The sequence below is a fragment of the Chiloscyllium plagiosum genome, chromosome 18, assembly GCF_004010195.1.
Source record: "Chiloscyllium plagiosum isolate BGI_BamShark_2017 chromosome 18, ASM401019v2, whole genome shotgun sequence".
Lineage (NCBI taxonomy): Eukaryota > Metazoa > Chordata > Chondrichthyes > Orectolobiformes > Hemiscylliidae > Chiloscyllium > Chiloscyllium plagiosum.
The window spans coordinates 59441317-59456578 of NC_057727.1; the positions used below are offsets into that span (position 1 = coordinate 59441317).

General features: G+C 45.3%; 1 protein-coding gene across 1 annotated transcript in view; it reads right to left on the reverse strand.

Annotated features, from left to right (window-relative positions):
• Window positions 1–15262, reverse strand: part of LOC122559266 (NCK-interacting protein with SH3 domain-like) — a 116604-nt gene that overhangs the window by 14162 nt on the left and 87180 nt on the right. Inside the window, exon 10 of the mRNA XM_043708647.1 lies at window positions 2209–2301. Coding sequence (XP_043564582.1) covers window positions 2209–2301 — 93 coding nt within the window. The remainder of the gene's footprint in view (window positions 1–2208; window positions 2302–15262) is intronic.

Here is a 15262-nt window from a genome sequence, read left to right on the forward strand (position 1 = left end):
GTCACTCACTAATTGTGTACCCATGTGACTGCTGCTGTTTTCATCCCATTATCAAACACATTCTGGCTGTCCATGTCTACAATTGATTAACCCATTCACCCTCGTCAGAAAACTCCTGTCAATTCGCTAAACACTGGCCTTCCTAAATTAACCCACATTGATCCATATGACTAATAATGTTGTAGCAAATTTCTGTTTCTAGAAGTTTCTGAACCACTCAAGTATAAGAGGTTGATTGCTGGGCTTATTCCTTGCCACAAGGGCACATCATTTACCATTCACCAATCCCTCACCTTCATGTCTCAGTCTAAGGAAGACAGAAAAATAGTCTCAGAGCCATGGAGATTTCCACTCACACCTTGTCAGAGCAGTTTTAAATCCGGCTAGCAACAGATTCTTCCCGTTGACTGTGGGCTGGTTATCATCCTCTACTGTGGTAATGACAGATACAAACCCTTCAGCCATCCCCTCAGCTGCCATGTGTCAAACTCCTTTTTTGTCCCAAACTAGCCCACTTCCCCTTTTATCACCCTCGTACTGCGTGTAAAATACTTTGGAATTCCTCCACGTCAGCTGCTCACCTCTTCTCATGTTCCATCTTTCCTTCTTTGCTGTTGCATCTTCAGTCTGAATCTTCTATATTCAATCGTATTTTTGACCTCACATCTGTCAAAAACCCAGGTTTTTCTTTAACATTGCTTCTACCTCATTTGTCACCCAGGATGGTCTGGATCTGTTTGCTGACTTCCCCCTCCATGTGTGCCTGGATACAGAATTGGCTGGCCCGTAGGTGGTGGTAGCTGGAAGGTATTCAGCCTGGAGCTCGGTGACCAGTGGTGTTCCGCAGGGATCTGTTCTGGAACCTCTGCTCTTTGTGATTTTTATAAATGACTCGAATGAGGAAGTGGAAAAGTGAGTTAGTACGTTTGCCAATGACGCGAAGTTTGGTGGAGTTGTGAATAGTGTGGAGGGCTGTTGTAGGTTGCAATGGGACATTGACAGGATGCAGGGCTGAGCTGAGAATCGGCAGATGGAATTCAACCTGGAAAAGTGTGAAGTGATTTTGGAAGGTCGAATTTGAATGCAGAATACAGGGATAAAGACAGGATTCTTGGCAGTGTGGAGGAACAGAGGGATCTTGGGGTCCATGTCCATAGATCCCTCAAAGTTGCCACCCAAGTTGGCAGGGTTGATAAGAAGGCCTATGGGGTGTTGGCTTTCATGAGCATGGGGACTGAGTTTAAGAACCGTGAGGTTATGCGGCAGCTCTATAGAGTCCTTCATTATAGGAAGGATGTGGAAGCTTTAAGGAGGGTGTAGAGGAGATTTACCAGGATGCTGCCTGGACTGGGGGGCATGTCTTATGAAGAAAGTTTGGGGGAGATCGGGCTTTTCTCACTGGAGTGAAGGAGGATAAGAGGTGACTTGTAGAGGTGTACAAGATGATAAGAGGCATAGATAGAGTGGATAGAGAGATTTTTTTTCCCTCCAGGGCAGAAATGGCTTTCATGAGAGGACGTATCTTTAAGGTGACAGGAGGAAGGTTTAGGGGAGATGTCAGAGGTTGGTCCTTCACACAGAGCGTGGTGGGTGCGAGGAATGCACTGCCAGCAGTGGTAGTAGTCAGATACATTAGGGGCATTTAAGCCACTCTTGGATGGGCACATGGATGATATAAAATGAAGAGTATGTTAGTTAGGTTGATTTTAGAGGAAGATAAAAGGTTGGCACAACATTGAGGGCCGAAGGGTCTGTATTCTATGTTTTATGTGCTACCTCAGGACACACTGAACTCTTGCCCTTTGCATCTTCTACCCCACGGCACTCTGACCCCTCACCCTCCATATCCTCTACCTCAGGGCACTCTGACCCCTCACCCTCCTCTATCCCAGGACACTGTGACCCTTCCCCTCCATATCCTCTACTCCTGGGCACTCTGGCCCCACATCCACCCCAGGCTGTCACTGGTGAACACTGCGGTTGTCTGTGCTGAAGCTCGCTATGTGAGGAGCTGGGGAGTTACAAACACCAAAGCTGCTCTTTCTTCTGCTGCTGGACTGAGCTTTCAACACGGCAGTATCCCTCGTACTTGTTTATAGGAAAGCTGTACAGCACTGACAACACAACAGCAGTGCTGGCTGGAGCAGGAACCACTGATCAATCTCACAGCAAACTAAAAGCGCATGCAGCCCTCAGTGAGATGCTCACCTGACCGGTTTAGCAGCAGCAGTAACTTCTCTGTGAACACCTTCACGTTCTCCCGTTTGGCCAATGTCTTCATGATGATGTTGCTGGTTGGCACTGTAACAGTTAACGGTTTTGTTAGCACAACGTTTGGGATAACAAATGAGCCTGACTCCATCAGGTCTGATTTGGAACCGGATACACTGATTGGGCTCTCTGCTTAGTTCAGATTAACACCAATTCCACTGCACCCATAAACTCAGTGCCTGACTTTGCAGCTCAGCTTTTGCTGCATATATTGACTGCTGCATGGGTTGGATATTCAAGCATTGTGCCTTGTTTGTACAAATTCTTAAGCTTTGGGCATTATAGTTGTGAAGGTATAAATCACTAACGTGAAATGTGGGATACAAAGTGAGATTCCTTTTACTGGGAGATTCCTGGTGCTCAGCTGCAGGAAGGGTCAGACAGTATCTGGTGAATTGTAAAGCATGTCTAACAACATGGTGACCTTCTAGTGGATATCTAGTAAACAGTTCAACGTTTGTGATGGTTTTTGCAGGAAACTATACATTCTAGTTACAAAACAGCATTAAAAACAGAGCAAAATAGAGCCTCGATTCCATTTCAAAATTCAAATTAAGATGAAGAGAGAGATTCTTCGGATTCTGACACTGGCTAATAATTAGAATGCATATCGTCTATTAAAACAAAACAATTAGAGGCTTTCAATCTTATAACTTTAAAGCTTTGAAGAAAAATCCCAGTTAAGAGGAGGAAAGAGACTAACTGCTTGAAACGATTCCTGAAAATGCATGTAAATTGGCTTGGTCATAAGACAGAGGGTAGCAGTGGAAGGGTGTTTTTCTGGTCTGTGATGAGTGGTCCCATACTGGGACCACTGTTGCTTGTGATATATTATATATGACTTGGATGAAAATATAGATGAGTGAGTTAGTGAGGTTGCAGATGACACAAAGATTGGAGGAGTTGTGTATAGTGTAGAAAATTGTCGAAAGATAAAGCGAGATATAGGTCAGTTGTAGATATGGGCGAAGAAATAGAGGTTAATCCGGTTAACCGTGAGGTGCTGTACTGTGGAAGATCAAATGTTAAGGGAAAGTATACAGGTAAGGCAGAACTCTTAACCGCATTTATGTACAGAGGGTTCTTGACATTCAAGTCCTTATCCCTGTGAAAGTGGCCACACAATTAGACAGGGTGCTGAAGATAGCATATGGCATGCTTGCCTTTATTGGCTGAGGCACTGAGTCAGGAAGTCATGTTACAGCTTTATAAAACTTTAACGAGATCGCATTTAGAATACTGCATTAGATTCTGGTTGCCACGTTACAGGAAGGACATCCAAGCTTTGGAGGGAGTGCAGAAGACGTTTACCAGGATGAGACCTGGATTAGAGGGGATGAGCATTAGGGAGAGGCTGGGCAAACTCGGGTTGCTTCTTCTGGAGCAGCGGAGGCTGAGGGGAGACCTGATCGAAACTTAGAAGGTGAAAGGCATAGATGGGGTTGGCAGTCAGAAACAAAAACAGAAATTGCTGGAAAAGCTCAGGCAGCTCTGCAGAGAGAAATCAGAGGTAACGTTTCAGGCTGAGTGACCCTTCCTCAGAACAGTTCTCAAAGTTTTTCCTCAAAAAGTTCTGTTTTTCTTTCTGATTTGCTGCACCCGCAGTTCTTTTAAGTTTTTTGTGACAATCAAGCCTTTTTCCCAAGAGTTGAAATGTCTAATACTAGAGGGCATGTCTTTAAGGTAAAGGGGTGAAGTTCAAAGGAGATGTGTCTGGTCTGGTCTCCCTGTTATAGGAAGGATGTCATTAAGCTGAAGCGTTCAGAAGGGTTTTCCCAGGATGTTGCTGGGTCTGGAGGGTTTGAGTTGGAAGAAGAGGTTGAAAAGCTGAGACTTTCATGTTCGACACAACATCATGGGCTGAAGGGCCTGTTCTCGTGCTGTACTGTTCTATATCCTACAAGGTTACAGAAAAAAAGTCCAGGATGTACTGGCTAGATGGATAAAGAACTGGCTCGCAGCAGGAGACAGAGAAGTCATGGAAGGGAGTTTCTCAAAATGGAGAAGTGTGACCAGTGGTGTTCCACAGGGATCCGTGTTGGGACTCCTGTTGTTTGTGATAAACATAAAATGATCTTGAAGAAGGTATAGTTGGCCTGATTACCAAGTTTACAGATGACACTAAGATTGGTGGAGTAGCAGATAGTGAAGGGGACTGTCAGAAAATGCAGAATATAGATAGATTGGAGAGTTGGGTGGAGAAACGCCAGATGGAGTTCAATCCAGGCAAACGCAAGGTGATGCATTTTGGAAGATCCAATTCAACAGCGAAATATACGGCAAATGGAAAAACCTTGGAGTGTAGAGAGATCTGGGTGTTCAGGTCCATTGTGCCCTGAAGGTGGCAACACAGGTCAATAGTGGTCACGACAGCATATGGCATGCTTTTCTTCATCCAAAGGGGTATTAGTACAAGAGTCGGCAGGTCATGTTATAGTTGTATAGAACTTTGGTTTGATTACATTTGGAAAACTGCGTACAGTTCTGGTCGCCACATTACCAAAAGGATGTGAATGCTTTGGAGAGGGTGTAGAGGAGGTTCACTAGGATGTTGCCTGGTACGGAAGGCGCTAGCTATGAAGAGTGGTTGAGGAGGTTAGGATTATTTTCATTGGAAAGACTGAGGTTGAGGGGGGACCTGATTGAGGTCTACAAAATTATGAAAAGTGTGGGTAGCAAGAAGCTTTTTCTCCAGAGTGCGGAACTCAATTACTAAGGGTCACAAATTCAAGGTAAGAGGGGAAAGTTCTTTACGCAGGGCGAGTGGGTGCCTGGAACACATTGCCAGCGGAGGTGGTAGTGGCGGGCATGATAGTGGCATTAAAGATGTATCTAGGCAGATACATGAATGGGCAGGGAGCAGAGGGATACAGATCTTTAGAAAGTAGGCGACAGGTTTAGATCGAGGATCTGGATCAGCGCAGGCTTGGAGGGCTGAAGGGCCTGTTCCTGTGCTGTAATTTTCTTTGCTCTTTGTAGATTAAAAACAAATGGATTCACCTGGAGTTCTGCGTCAATTAAGTTTGAAAAATAACTCATCAGAAACTGCTAGAAGTCAGACAGAGGCTCCATGTTGGCAAAATGATACTGACCTCTTCAGGGAAGGTGAAGTATTTGTGCTCTGAGTGAATAATCAGACAACAGTGACTTCGGCCACAGCAAAAAATACCCACTCTGAGCCAAGGTGAAGTTTTTTTGAAAGTGTGAGGCGTTTAAATAAAACAGTGGATATATTAAAATGTGACCATCATTCTATTAGTTTTAAAATAGTGATGGAAAAGGATCGACCGAATCTTAAAGTTAAAATTCTAAATTGGAGGAAGGCCAATTTTGATGGTATTAGTCAAAAACTTTCAAAACTTGATTAGGGGCGGATGTTGGTAGGTAAAGGGATGGCTGGAAAATGGGAAGCCTTCAAAAAATGAAATAACGAGAGTCCAGAGACAATAAGTTCCTGTTAGGATGAAGTGCAAAGTTGGTAGGTTAGGGACTGCTGGATGACTAAAGTAATTGAAGTTTTGGTCAACAAAAAGAAGGGAACATATGTCAGGTATAGACAGGAGAGATTGAGTGAATGCTTAGAGAGTATAAAGGCATTAGGAGTATACTTAAGAGGGAAATCAGGAGGGCAAAAGGGGACATGAGATAGTTTTGGCAAATAGAATTAAGGAGAATCCAAAAGGGATTCTCCAAATACATTATGGGCAAAAGGGTAACTAGGGAGAGAATAGGGCCCCTCAAAGATCAGCAAGACCACCTATGTGTGGAACCACAGGAGATGGGGAGTCTCTAAACAAATATTTGCATCAGTGTTTACGGTGGAGAAGGATATGGAAGGTTGAGAATGTGGGGAAGTAAATGGCGAAATCTTGAAAAATATCCATATTACAGAGGTGGCGGTGCCGGATGTCTTAAAACGCTCAAAGATGGATCAGACCTAGAACTCTGTGGGAAGTGAAGAAAGTATTTGCTGGGCCCCTTGCTGAGATATTTGTACCATCGTTAGAAGAGGTGAAGTTCCGGAAGGCTGGAGATTGTCTAACGTGGTGCCACTGTTTATAAACGGTGATAAGAAAAAGCCGGGGAACCATAGACCAGTGACCCTGACACCAATGGTGGACAAGTTGTTGGAGGGATTCCTGAGGGACAGGCAAGGACTGATTAGGGATCGTCAACATGACTGTGTGTGGAAACTTTAGTCTCACAAACTTGATTGAGTTTTTTGATGTAGTAATGAAGAGGATTTATGAGGGTAGAATGATGACATGATCTTTATAGACTTCAGTAAGGGGTTTGACAAGATTCCTCATGGGAGATTGGTTAGCAAGGTTAGGTCAGTGGAATACTGGGAGGACTAGCCATTTGGATACAGAACTGGCTCGAAGGTAGAAGAAGTGGGTGATGGTAGAGGGTTGCATTTCAGACTGGAGGCCTGTGACCAGTGGAGTACCACAAGGATTGGTCCTGGGTCCACTGTTTTTTGTCATTGATTTGGATGTGAACATAGGTGGTGTGGTTAGTAAGTTTGCAGATGACACCAAAATTGGAGGTGTCGTAGACAGCAAAGATTACCTCAGAGTAAGCAGGACCTTAATCAGATGGGCCAATGGGCCAAGGAGTGGCAGGTGGAACTTAATTTAGATAAATGTGAGGTGCTGCAGTTTGGAAAGGGTATCAGGGCAGGATGTATACGCTTAATGGTAAGGTCCTGGGGAGTTTTGCTGAACAAAGAGACCTTAGAGTGCAGGTTCGTAGCTCCTTGAAATCCCAGGTAGACAGGATAGTGAAGAAGGTATGGAGTATAGGAGTTGGCAGATCATGTTGGGCTGGACAGGACATTGGTTAGGCCACTTTCGGAATGCTGCATGCAATTCTAGTCTCCTTGCTATAGGAAGGGTCTTTTTCTGTGCGGTACATCTCTATGACTCTATAATTATAATTGGTTTGTTATGTTTATCATCCAGAAAGCTTTGTGAAAGGACATATGGGGAAAATATGCAGAAAGAGGTTCATCGAGGAGAGTTTCATAGAATCATAGAATCCTACAGTGTGAAACTTGAAATGGCTCAGAAGATCTAAAAGGATGCGGCCAGGGCTGGACAGTTTGAGCTACAGGGACAGGCTGAACAGGCTGGGACTATTCTCCCTGGAGTGTTGGAGGCTGAGGGATTACCTTATAGAAGTTTATCAAATCATGAGGGACATGGATAGGATAAATGTTATTCTATTGGTCAATAAAGGGAATAGGGATAACCCTGGGAATTACAGACCACTCAGTCTTACATCGGTGGTGGGCAAATTATTGGAGAGGATTCTGGCAGACACGATTTATGACGATTCAGAAAAGCAGAGTTTATTAGAGATAGTTAGCACAGCTTTGAGAGGGGCAGGTCATGCCTCACAAACCTTACTGAATTTTTAGAGTATGTGACAAAACACACTGATGAAGGCACAGGAGTGAATGTAATGTAAATGGATTTTAGCAAGACGTTTGATAAGGTTCCCCATGGTAGGCTCATTCAGAAAGTAAGGAAGCATGGGATACAGGGAAATCTGGCTGTCGGGATGCAGAATTGGCTGGCCCATAGAAGACAGAGGGTGGTGATAGATGGTAAGTATTCAGCCTGGAGCTCGGTGTCCAGTGGTGTTCCTTAGGGATCTGTTCTGGGACCTCTGCTCTTTGTGACTTTTATAAATGACTTGGATGAGGAAGTGGAAGGGTGGGTTAGTCAGCTTGCAGATGACGTGAAATTTGGTGGAGTTGTGGATAGTGTGGAGGGCTGTTCTAAGCTGCAATGGATCATTGACAGGATGCAGAGCTGGGGTCATAAGTGGCAGAAGGAAATCAACCTGGAAAAGTGTGAAGTGATTCATTTTGGAAGGTCAAATTTAAATGCAGATTACAGGGTTACAGTCAGGATTGTTGGCAGTGTGGAGGAACAGAGGGATCTTGGGGTCCACATCCACAGATCCCTCAAAGTTGCTACTCAAGTTGACAGGGTTGTTAAGAAATTGGCTTTCATTAGCAGGGGGATTGAGTTTAAGAGCTGCGATATTATGCTACAGCTCCACAAAGCCCTGGTTAGACCACACGTGGAACATAGCGTTTGCCTCATTATAGGAAGGATGTGGAAGTTTTAGAGAGTACAAAGAAGATTTACCAGGACGCTGCCTGTACTGGAGGGCATTTCGTATGAAGAAAGGTTGAGTGAGCTAGGATTTTTTTCATTGGAGCAAAGAAGGATGAGAGGTGAACTAATAAAAGTGAACAAGATAATGAGAGGCAGTGGTAGTACAGTCAGATACATTAGGGACATTTAAGCCACTCTTGGATGTACACGGATGTTAGTAAAATGAAGGGTGTGTAGGTAAATTTGATCTTAGAGTAGGATAAAAGGTTGGCACAACATCAAGGGCTGAAGGGCCTGTACTGTGCTGCAGTGTTCTACGTTGTATATAACAGCACCACCTAGTGAAATGACACAACATTGTTACAGCTCAGCGTTAATCAACATTCACCCCTGACAAAACAAACACACAACATGTCAAAAAACTAGAATGTGATTTACAGACTGGCTATAAAGTGGCTTTGGTACTTAAGCCCCATCCTGTCATAAAACAGCACACTGAGCAATGCAGCTTCTGAAGAGTGGGGGCTGATAAACAGGCTGCTCCTCAACAGGAATCAAGAAAACGCCTTCCCTGAGGTTTCAGACTGAAGGCCCTGGCTTCAGGAAGGGAAATTCATGCTGAAACAAAAAGCTAAGCAAGTACACAAGAACTCGAGAGAACTGCTGGTCAAAACTCTTCTATATTGGGTGAGGCCAGCAGGGCGGGAGCAACAGGAATTACAGACAACTTAAATTTTAATTTCGGCACTACAGGCATTTCAATAACGCTGTGATAAAGGGAGCTGACTGGATTAGGGTGGGGATGTCAGAGAGAGGTCAGCTGACCTGGAATGTCAGACCAGTCAGGTCACCTGGAAGGAAGTGTTGCTGACCTGTTCCCTTGTGAACATGGGAAAATCCCTTGATAAGCAGATGCCCAGTAAAAAGAATGGACTGCAGAAGGATTATGGTGGTTTTGAAAGAGTTAATGTGTTGGCTCTGATTTGTTCAATATTTACTGCAGTAGAGCAGATAGATACGTTACTGAAACAGACAATCCAAATTACATTTTGCTGCGAAAATGGACTAAGAATCAGTCACACTGATAATCGCTCCAATTAAAAAACAATCAACGCTAAGGATCTGCATTCTGTTGCAGCTCATCACCCTGTCAGCACAGTATAAATTGTAGGACTAATACTGGTTTCATTAACAGCAGTTTAAACATGTAGCACATACCAAAATCTTTAAACGAACAGACCTTTTATTAATGTTAAAACAGGTTTGATTCAGCGCCATACAATATGAAACAGCGCCTGACACAACACATTAAATATTCTCGTCACAACTCTTCACTCTGATGAAAAGGTGCAGCTTTATTCCAGTCACATATTGGGGTTTACAGTTTAACAGGGCTGCCAGCAACACTACACCAACTCCGTCGAATTTTCAGCATTCAGAAGATCACTACTTCACCATCTTTGTAAAATAGCAAGCAGCTGGTCTCCTGGACTAATGCAGTTTGCGATGTCAAACTGGCAATCCAGCAGCCATGACTTCATTCTGCCACCAGTTCACCCCCTGCACAGGAAGCTGTGACCTTTCCCAGTTAAGCACTGTTTGACAAACCACACTTCAAATGCAGAGAATGAAACAGCAGATTGCGCTGTGAGTGATGCAGCCACAAGCAGTTATGCACCAGGGAGGAAATCAATTCCTATTCAACCAATGTTCTCTCTTTCACTCACAGCCACCGCTGGGTGCATCAGAATTCAGCTTTTGCTGCAACAATATAATTCGGTGGTGGGGAGCATCAAGCACTGTAAAGCCCTCCAAAAAAAGCAGAAACACATCCGTACTGCCTAAAGGAAATAGGAATCAGGGAATAAACGCTGGGTTTATGATGGGTAGTCATACCTCAGGGAAGAATAAAAACCACTGCGAGAGGGTAACTCGGCAGAGGATAGGGCCCCTCAAAGATCAGCAAGGCGGCCTTTGTGTGGAACCACAGGAGATGGGGAGATACCAAACGAGTATTTTGCATCAGTATTTACTGTGGAAAAGGACATGGAAGATATTGAATGTAGGGAAATAGATGCTGACATCTTGAAAAATGTCCATGTTACAGAGGAGGAAGTGCTGGATGTCTTGAAACGCATAAAGGTGGATAAATCCCCAGGATCTGATCAGGTGTGCCCTAGAACTCTGTGATTGCTGGGCCTCTTGCTGAGATATTTGTATCGTAGATAGTCACAGGTGAGGTGCCGGAAGACTGGAGGTTGGCTAACGTGGTGCCACTGTTTAAGAAGGGCGGTAAGGACAAGCCAGGGAACTATAGACCGGTGAGCTGACCTCGGTGGTGGGCAAGTTGTTGAAGGGAATCCTGAGGGATAGGATGTACATATATATGAAAAGGCAAGGACTGATTAGGGATATTCAACATGGCTTTGAGTGTGAGAAATCATGTCTCACAAACTTGATTTGAGTTTTTTGAAGAAGTAACAAAGAGGATTGATGAGGGCAGGGCGGTCGATGTGATCTATATGGACTTCAGTAAGGTGTTCCACAAGGTTCCCCATGGGAGACTGGTTAGTAAGGTTAGATCTCACGGAATACAGGAGGAACTAGCCATTTGGATACAACATTCCGGGACCCTCCAGGACAACCTAGTCCACGCCTCCATCACACCTAACACCTCTCCCATCACACACGGCACCTTCCCATGCAATCGCAGAAGGTGCAACACCTGCCTCTTTACCTCTTCCATGCTCACCATCCAAGGCCCCAAACACTCATTTCAGATTAAGCAGCGTTTCACTTGTATCTCTTTCAATTTGGTCTATTGCATTCATTGCTCCCAATGTGGTCTCTATATGAGAGAGACATAACACCGACTGGGTGATCGCTTTGCTGAGCACCTTCGTTCTGTACGCAGTCAGGTCCCGGACCTTCCAGTGGCTTGCCACTTCAACACCCAATCCTGCTCCCATGCCCACATGTCTGCCCTTGGCCTGCTGCAATGTTCCAGTGCTCAACACAAACTGGAGCAACAGCATCTCATCTTCCGACTTGGCATGTTACAGCCTGCCGGTCTCAACATTGAATTCAACAACTTCAGATGATTATCCTATCTCGAAGCCTCTGTTTTCATTCTGCTCCATAATTTTATTTCATTTATTTTATATATTTAAAATTTTTTTTTCACTGCTCTGTACCTCTTATGTCTCTCTTTCTCTCGCTCCCCACTCTCTCAACACCTTTTTCTTCTCCTGTTCCCCCTTTGTTACCCTTCTCCCCTGTTTTCCATTTTGCCTCTGCTTCACCCACTCCCCCATCCCCCACATATTTTGTCACATAGCACTGGCTTCAGCCTTGGTCATTCCCAGCTCCTAATCTCCCTACAATCTCTATATGCACTGTCATTTTCACCTCGTTATTGCTACCTTTGCTTCTAGAGCCATGACTCACCTTCTCTCAGCCCAGTATGTCTACTACACCACCCTATTTCTCCCTTTTTCTAGCTTTGACAAAGGGTCAGTTAGACTCGAAACGTCAGCTCTTTTCTCTCCTTACAGATGCTGCCACACCTGCTGTGATTTTCCAGCATTTTCTCTTCTCATTTGGATACAGAACTAACTCAAAGGTAGAAGACAGAGGGTGGTGGTGGAGGGTTGTTTTTCAGACTGGAGGCCTGTGACCAGTGGAGTGCCACAAGGATCGGTGCTGGGTCCTCTACTTTTTGGCATTTGCATAAATGATTTGAATGCGAGCATAAGAGGTACAGTTAGTAAGTTTGCAGATGACACCAAAATTGGAGGTGTAGTGGACAGCGAAAAGGGTTACCTCAGATTACAACAGGATCTGAACCAGATGGGCCAATGGGCCGAGAAGTGGCAGATGGAGTTTAATTCAGATAAATGCGATGTGCTGCATTTTGGCAAAGCAAATCTTAGCAGGACTTATACACTTAATGGTCAGGTCCTAGGGAGTGTTGCTGAACAAAGAGACCTTGGAGTGCAGGTTCATAGCTCCTTGAAAGTGGAGTTGCAGGTAGATAGGATAGTGAAGAAGGCGTTTGGTATTAGACTAGATTCTCTACAGTGTGGAAACAGGCCCTTCGGCCCAACCAGTCCACACCGACCCGCCAAAGCGCAACTCAGCCAGACCCATTTCCTCTGACTAATGCACCTAACACTATGGGCAATTTAGCATGGCCAATTCACCTGACCTGCATATCTTTGGTAGATAGGATAGTGAAGGCAGCATTTGGTATGCTTTCCTTCATTGGTCAGAGTATTGAGTACAGGAGTTGGGAGGTCATGTTGCGGCTGTACAGAACATTGGTTTGGCCACTGTTGGAATATTGCGTGCAATTCTGGGCTCCTTCCTATTGGAAAGATGTTGTGAAACTTGAAAGGGTTCAGAAAAGATTTACAAGGATGTTTCCAGGGTTGGAGGATTTGAGCTATAGGGAGAGGTTGAACAGGCTGGGGCTGTTTTCCCTGGAGTGTCGGAGGCTGAGGGGTTACCTTATAGAGGTTTATAAAGTTATGAGAGGCATGGATAGGATAAATAGACAAAGTCTTTTCCCTGGGGTGGGGGTGTCCAGACTACAGGGCATAGGTTTAGGGTGAGAGGGGAAAGATATAGAACAGACCTAAGGGACAACTTTTTCACACAGAGGGTGGTGCATGTATGGAATGAGCTGCCAGAGGAAGTGGTGCAAGGTGGTACAATTGCAACATTTAAAAGGCATTTGGATGGGTATATGAATAGGAAGGGTGCTGGCAAGTGGGACTAGACTGTGTTGGGATATCTGGTCGGCATGGATGGGTTGGACCAAAGGGTCTCTTTCCATGCTGTACTTCTCTATGACTCTACGACAGTGTGACAGTATCTGTCCCCAGTCACTGCAACAGTATGAGAGTATAACAGTGACTGGGGCCAGATATTCTTGCACTGCCACAGTGATTGGGGACAGTTGTGTGATAGAGTATCTGTCCCCAGTCACTGCAACAGTGTGACAGTATCTGTGTGACAGTTTGAGAGAATCTGACCCCAGTCATTATGACAGTGTGAGTGGTGTATCTGTCCTCAGTCACTAAGACAGTGAGAGATTTCTTGTCCCCAGTTACTGAGACAGTGAGACAGTATCTGTCCCCAGTCACCGTGACAATGTGACAGAGTATTCTGTCAGCATTCACTGGCATAGCATGAGATAATCTGTCCCCAGCAACAGGGACAGAGAGAGAGAGAGAGAGAGAGAGAGCGCGCGTATCTGTCCCCAGCCATTGTGACAGTATGAGAGAATATCTGTTCTAAGTCACCGTGACAGCCTCAGATTACCTGTTCCGTCACTGGGACAGTGTGAGAGAGTATCTGTCCTCAGTCACTGGGACAGTGTGAGGGAGTATCTGTCCTCAGTCACTCGGACAGTGTGAGGGAGTATCCGTCCCCAGTCACTGGGACAGTGTGAGGGAGTATCCGTCCCCAGTCACTGGGACAGTGTGAGGGAGTATCCATCCCCAGTCACTGGGACAGTGTGAGGGAGTATCTGTCCTCAGTCACTGGGACAGTGTGAGGGAGTATCCGTCCTCAGTCACTGGGACAGTGTGAGGGAGTATCCGTCCCCAGTCACTGGGACAGTGTGAGGGAGTATCCATCCTCAGTCACTGGGACAGTGTGAGGGAGTATCTGTCCCCAGTCACTGGGACAGTGTGAGGGAGTATCTGTCCTCAGTCACTGGGACAGTGTGAGGGAGTATCTGTCCCCAGTCACTGGGACAGTGTGAGACAATCTGTCCCCAGTCACTGGGACAGCGTGAGAGTATCTGTCCCCAATCTTTATGACAGTAAGAGTATATGTGTCCCCAGTCAGTGGCACTGTGTGAGCGAATATCTGTCGCCAGTCAACTGGGATAGTGAAAGAGTATCTATTCCTTGTCATTCTTACAGTGTGACAGAGTATCTGTCTTCAGTCACCATGACAGTGAGAGAGAATCCATCTCCAGTTATTGCAACATGAGAGTATCTGTCCCCCCCAGACCCTGTGACAGCCTGAGACAATTTGTCCCCAGTCACTATGACAGTGTACCGGTCCCCAGTTACTAGGCCAGCTGAGACTACTTAGAACATAGAACATAAAACAGTACAGCGCAGAACAGGCCCTTCAACCCTCGATGTTGCGCCGACCTGTGAACTATTCTCAGCTCGTCCCCCTACACATCCCAAAATCATCCATGTGCTTATCCAAAGATTGTTTAAACCTTCCTAATGTGGCTGAGTTAACTACATTGGCAGGTTGGGCATTGCACGCCCTTACCACTCTCTGCGTAAAGAACCTGCCTCTGACATCTGACTTAAATCTATCACCCCTCAATTTGTAGTTATGTCCTCTCATACAAGCTGATGTCATCATCCGAGGAAAAAGACTTTCACTGTCTATCCTATGCAATCCTCTGATCATCTTGTATGTTTCTATCAAATCCCCCCTTAGCCTTCTTCGTTCCAATGAGAACAGGCCCAAGTCTCTCAGCCTTTCCTCATAAGACCTTCCCTCCAGACCAGGCAACATCCTGGTAAATCTCCTCTGCACCTTTTCCAATGCTTCCACATCCTTCCTGTAATCGGGCGACCAGAACTGTGCACAATATTCCAAGTGCGGCCGCACCAACGTTTTGCATGATATTGCAGCTCCGGAACTCAATCCCTCTACCAATGAAACCTAACACACCATATTCCTTCTTCACAGCACTATCCACCTGGGTGGCAACTTTCAGGGATCTACGTACGTGGACTCCATGATCCTTCTGCACAGCCACACTACCAAGAATCTTTCCATTGACCTTCTGCCTTCCTGTTATTCTTCCCATGTGCATCACC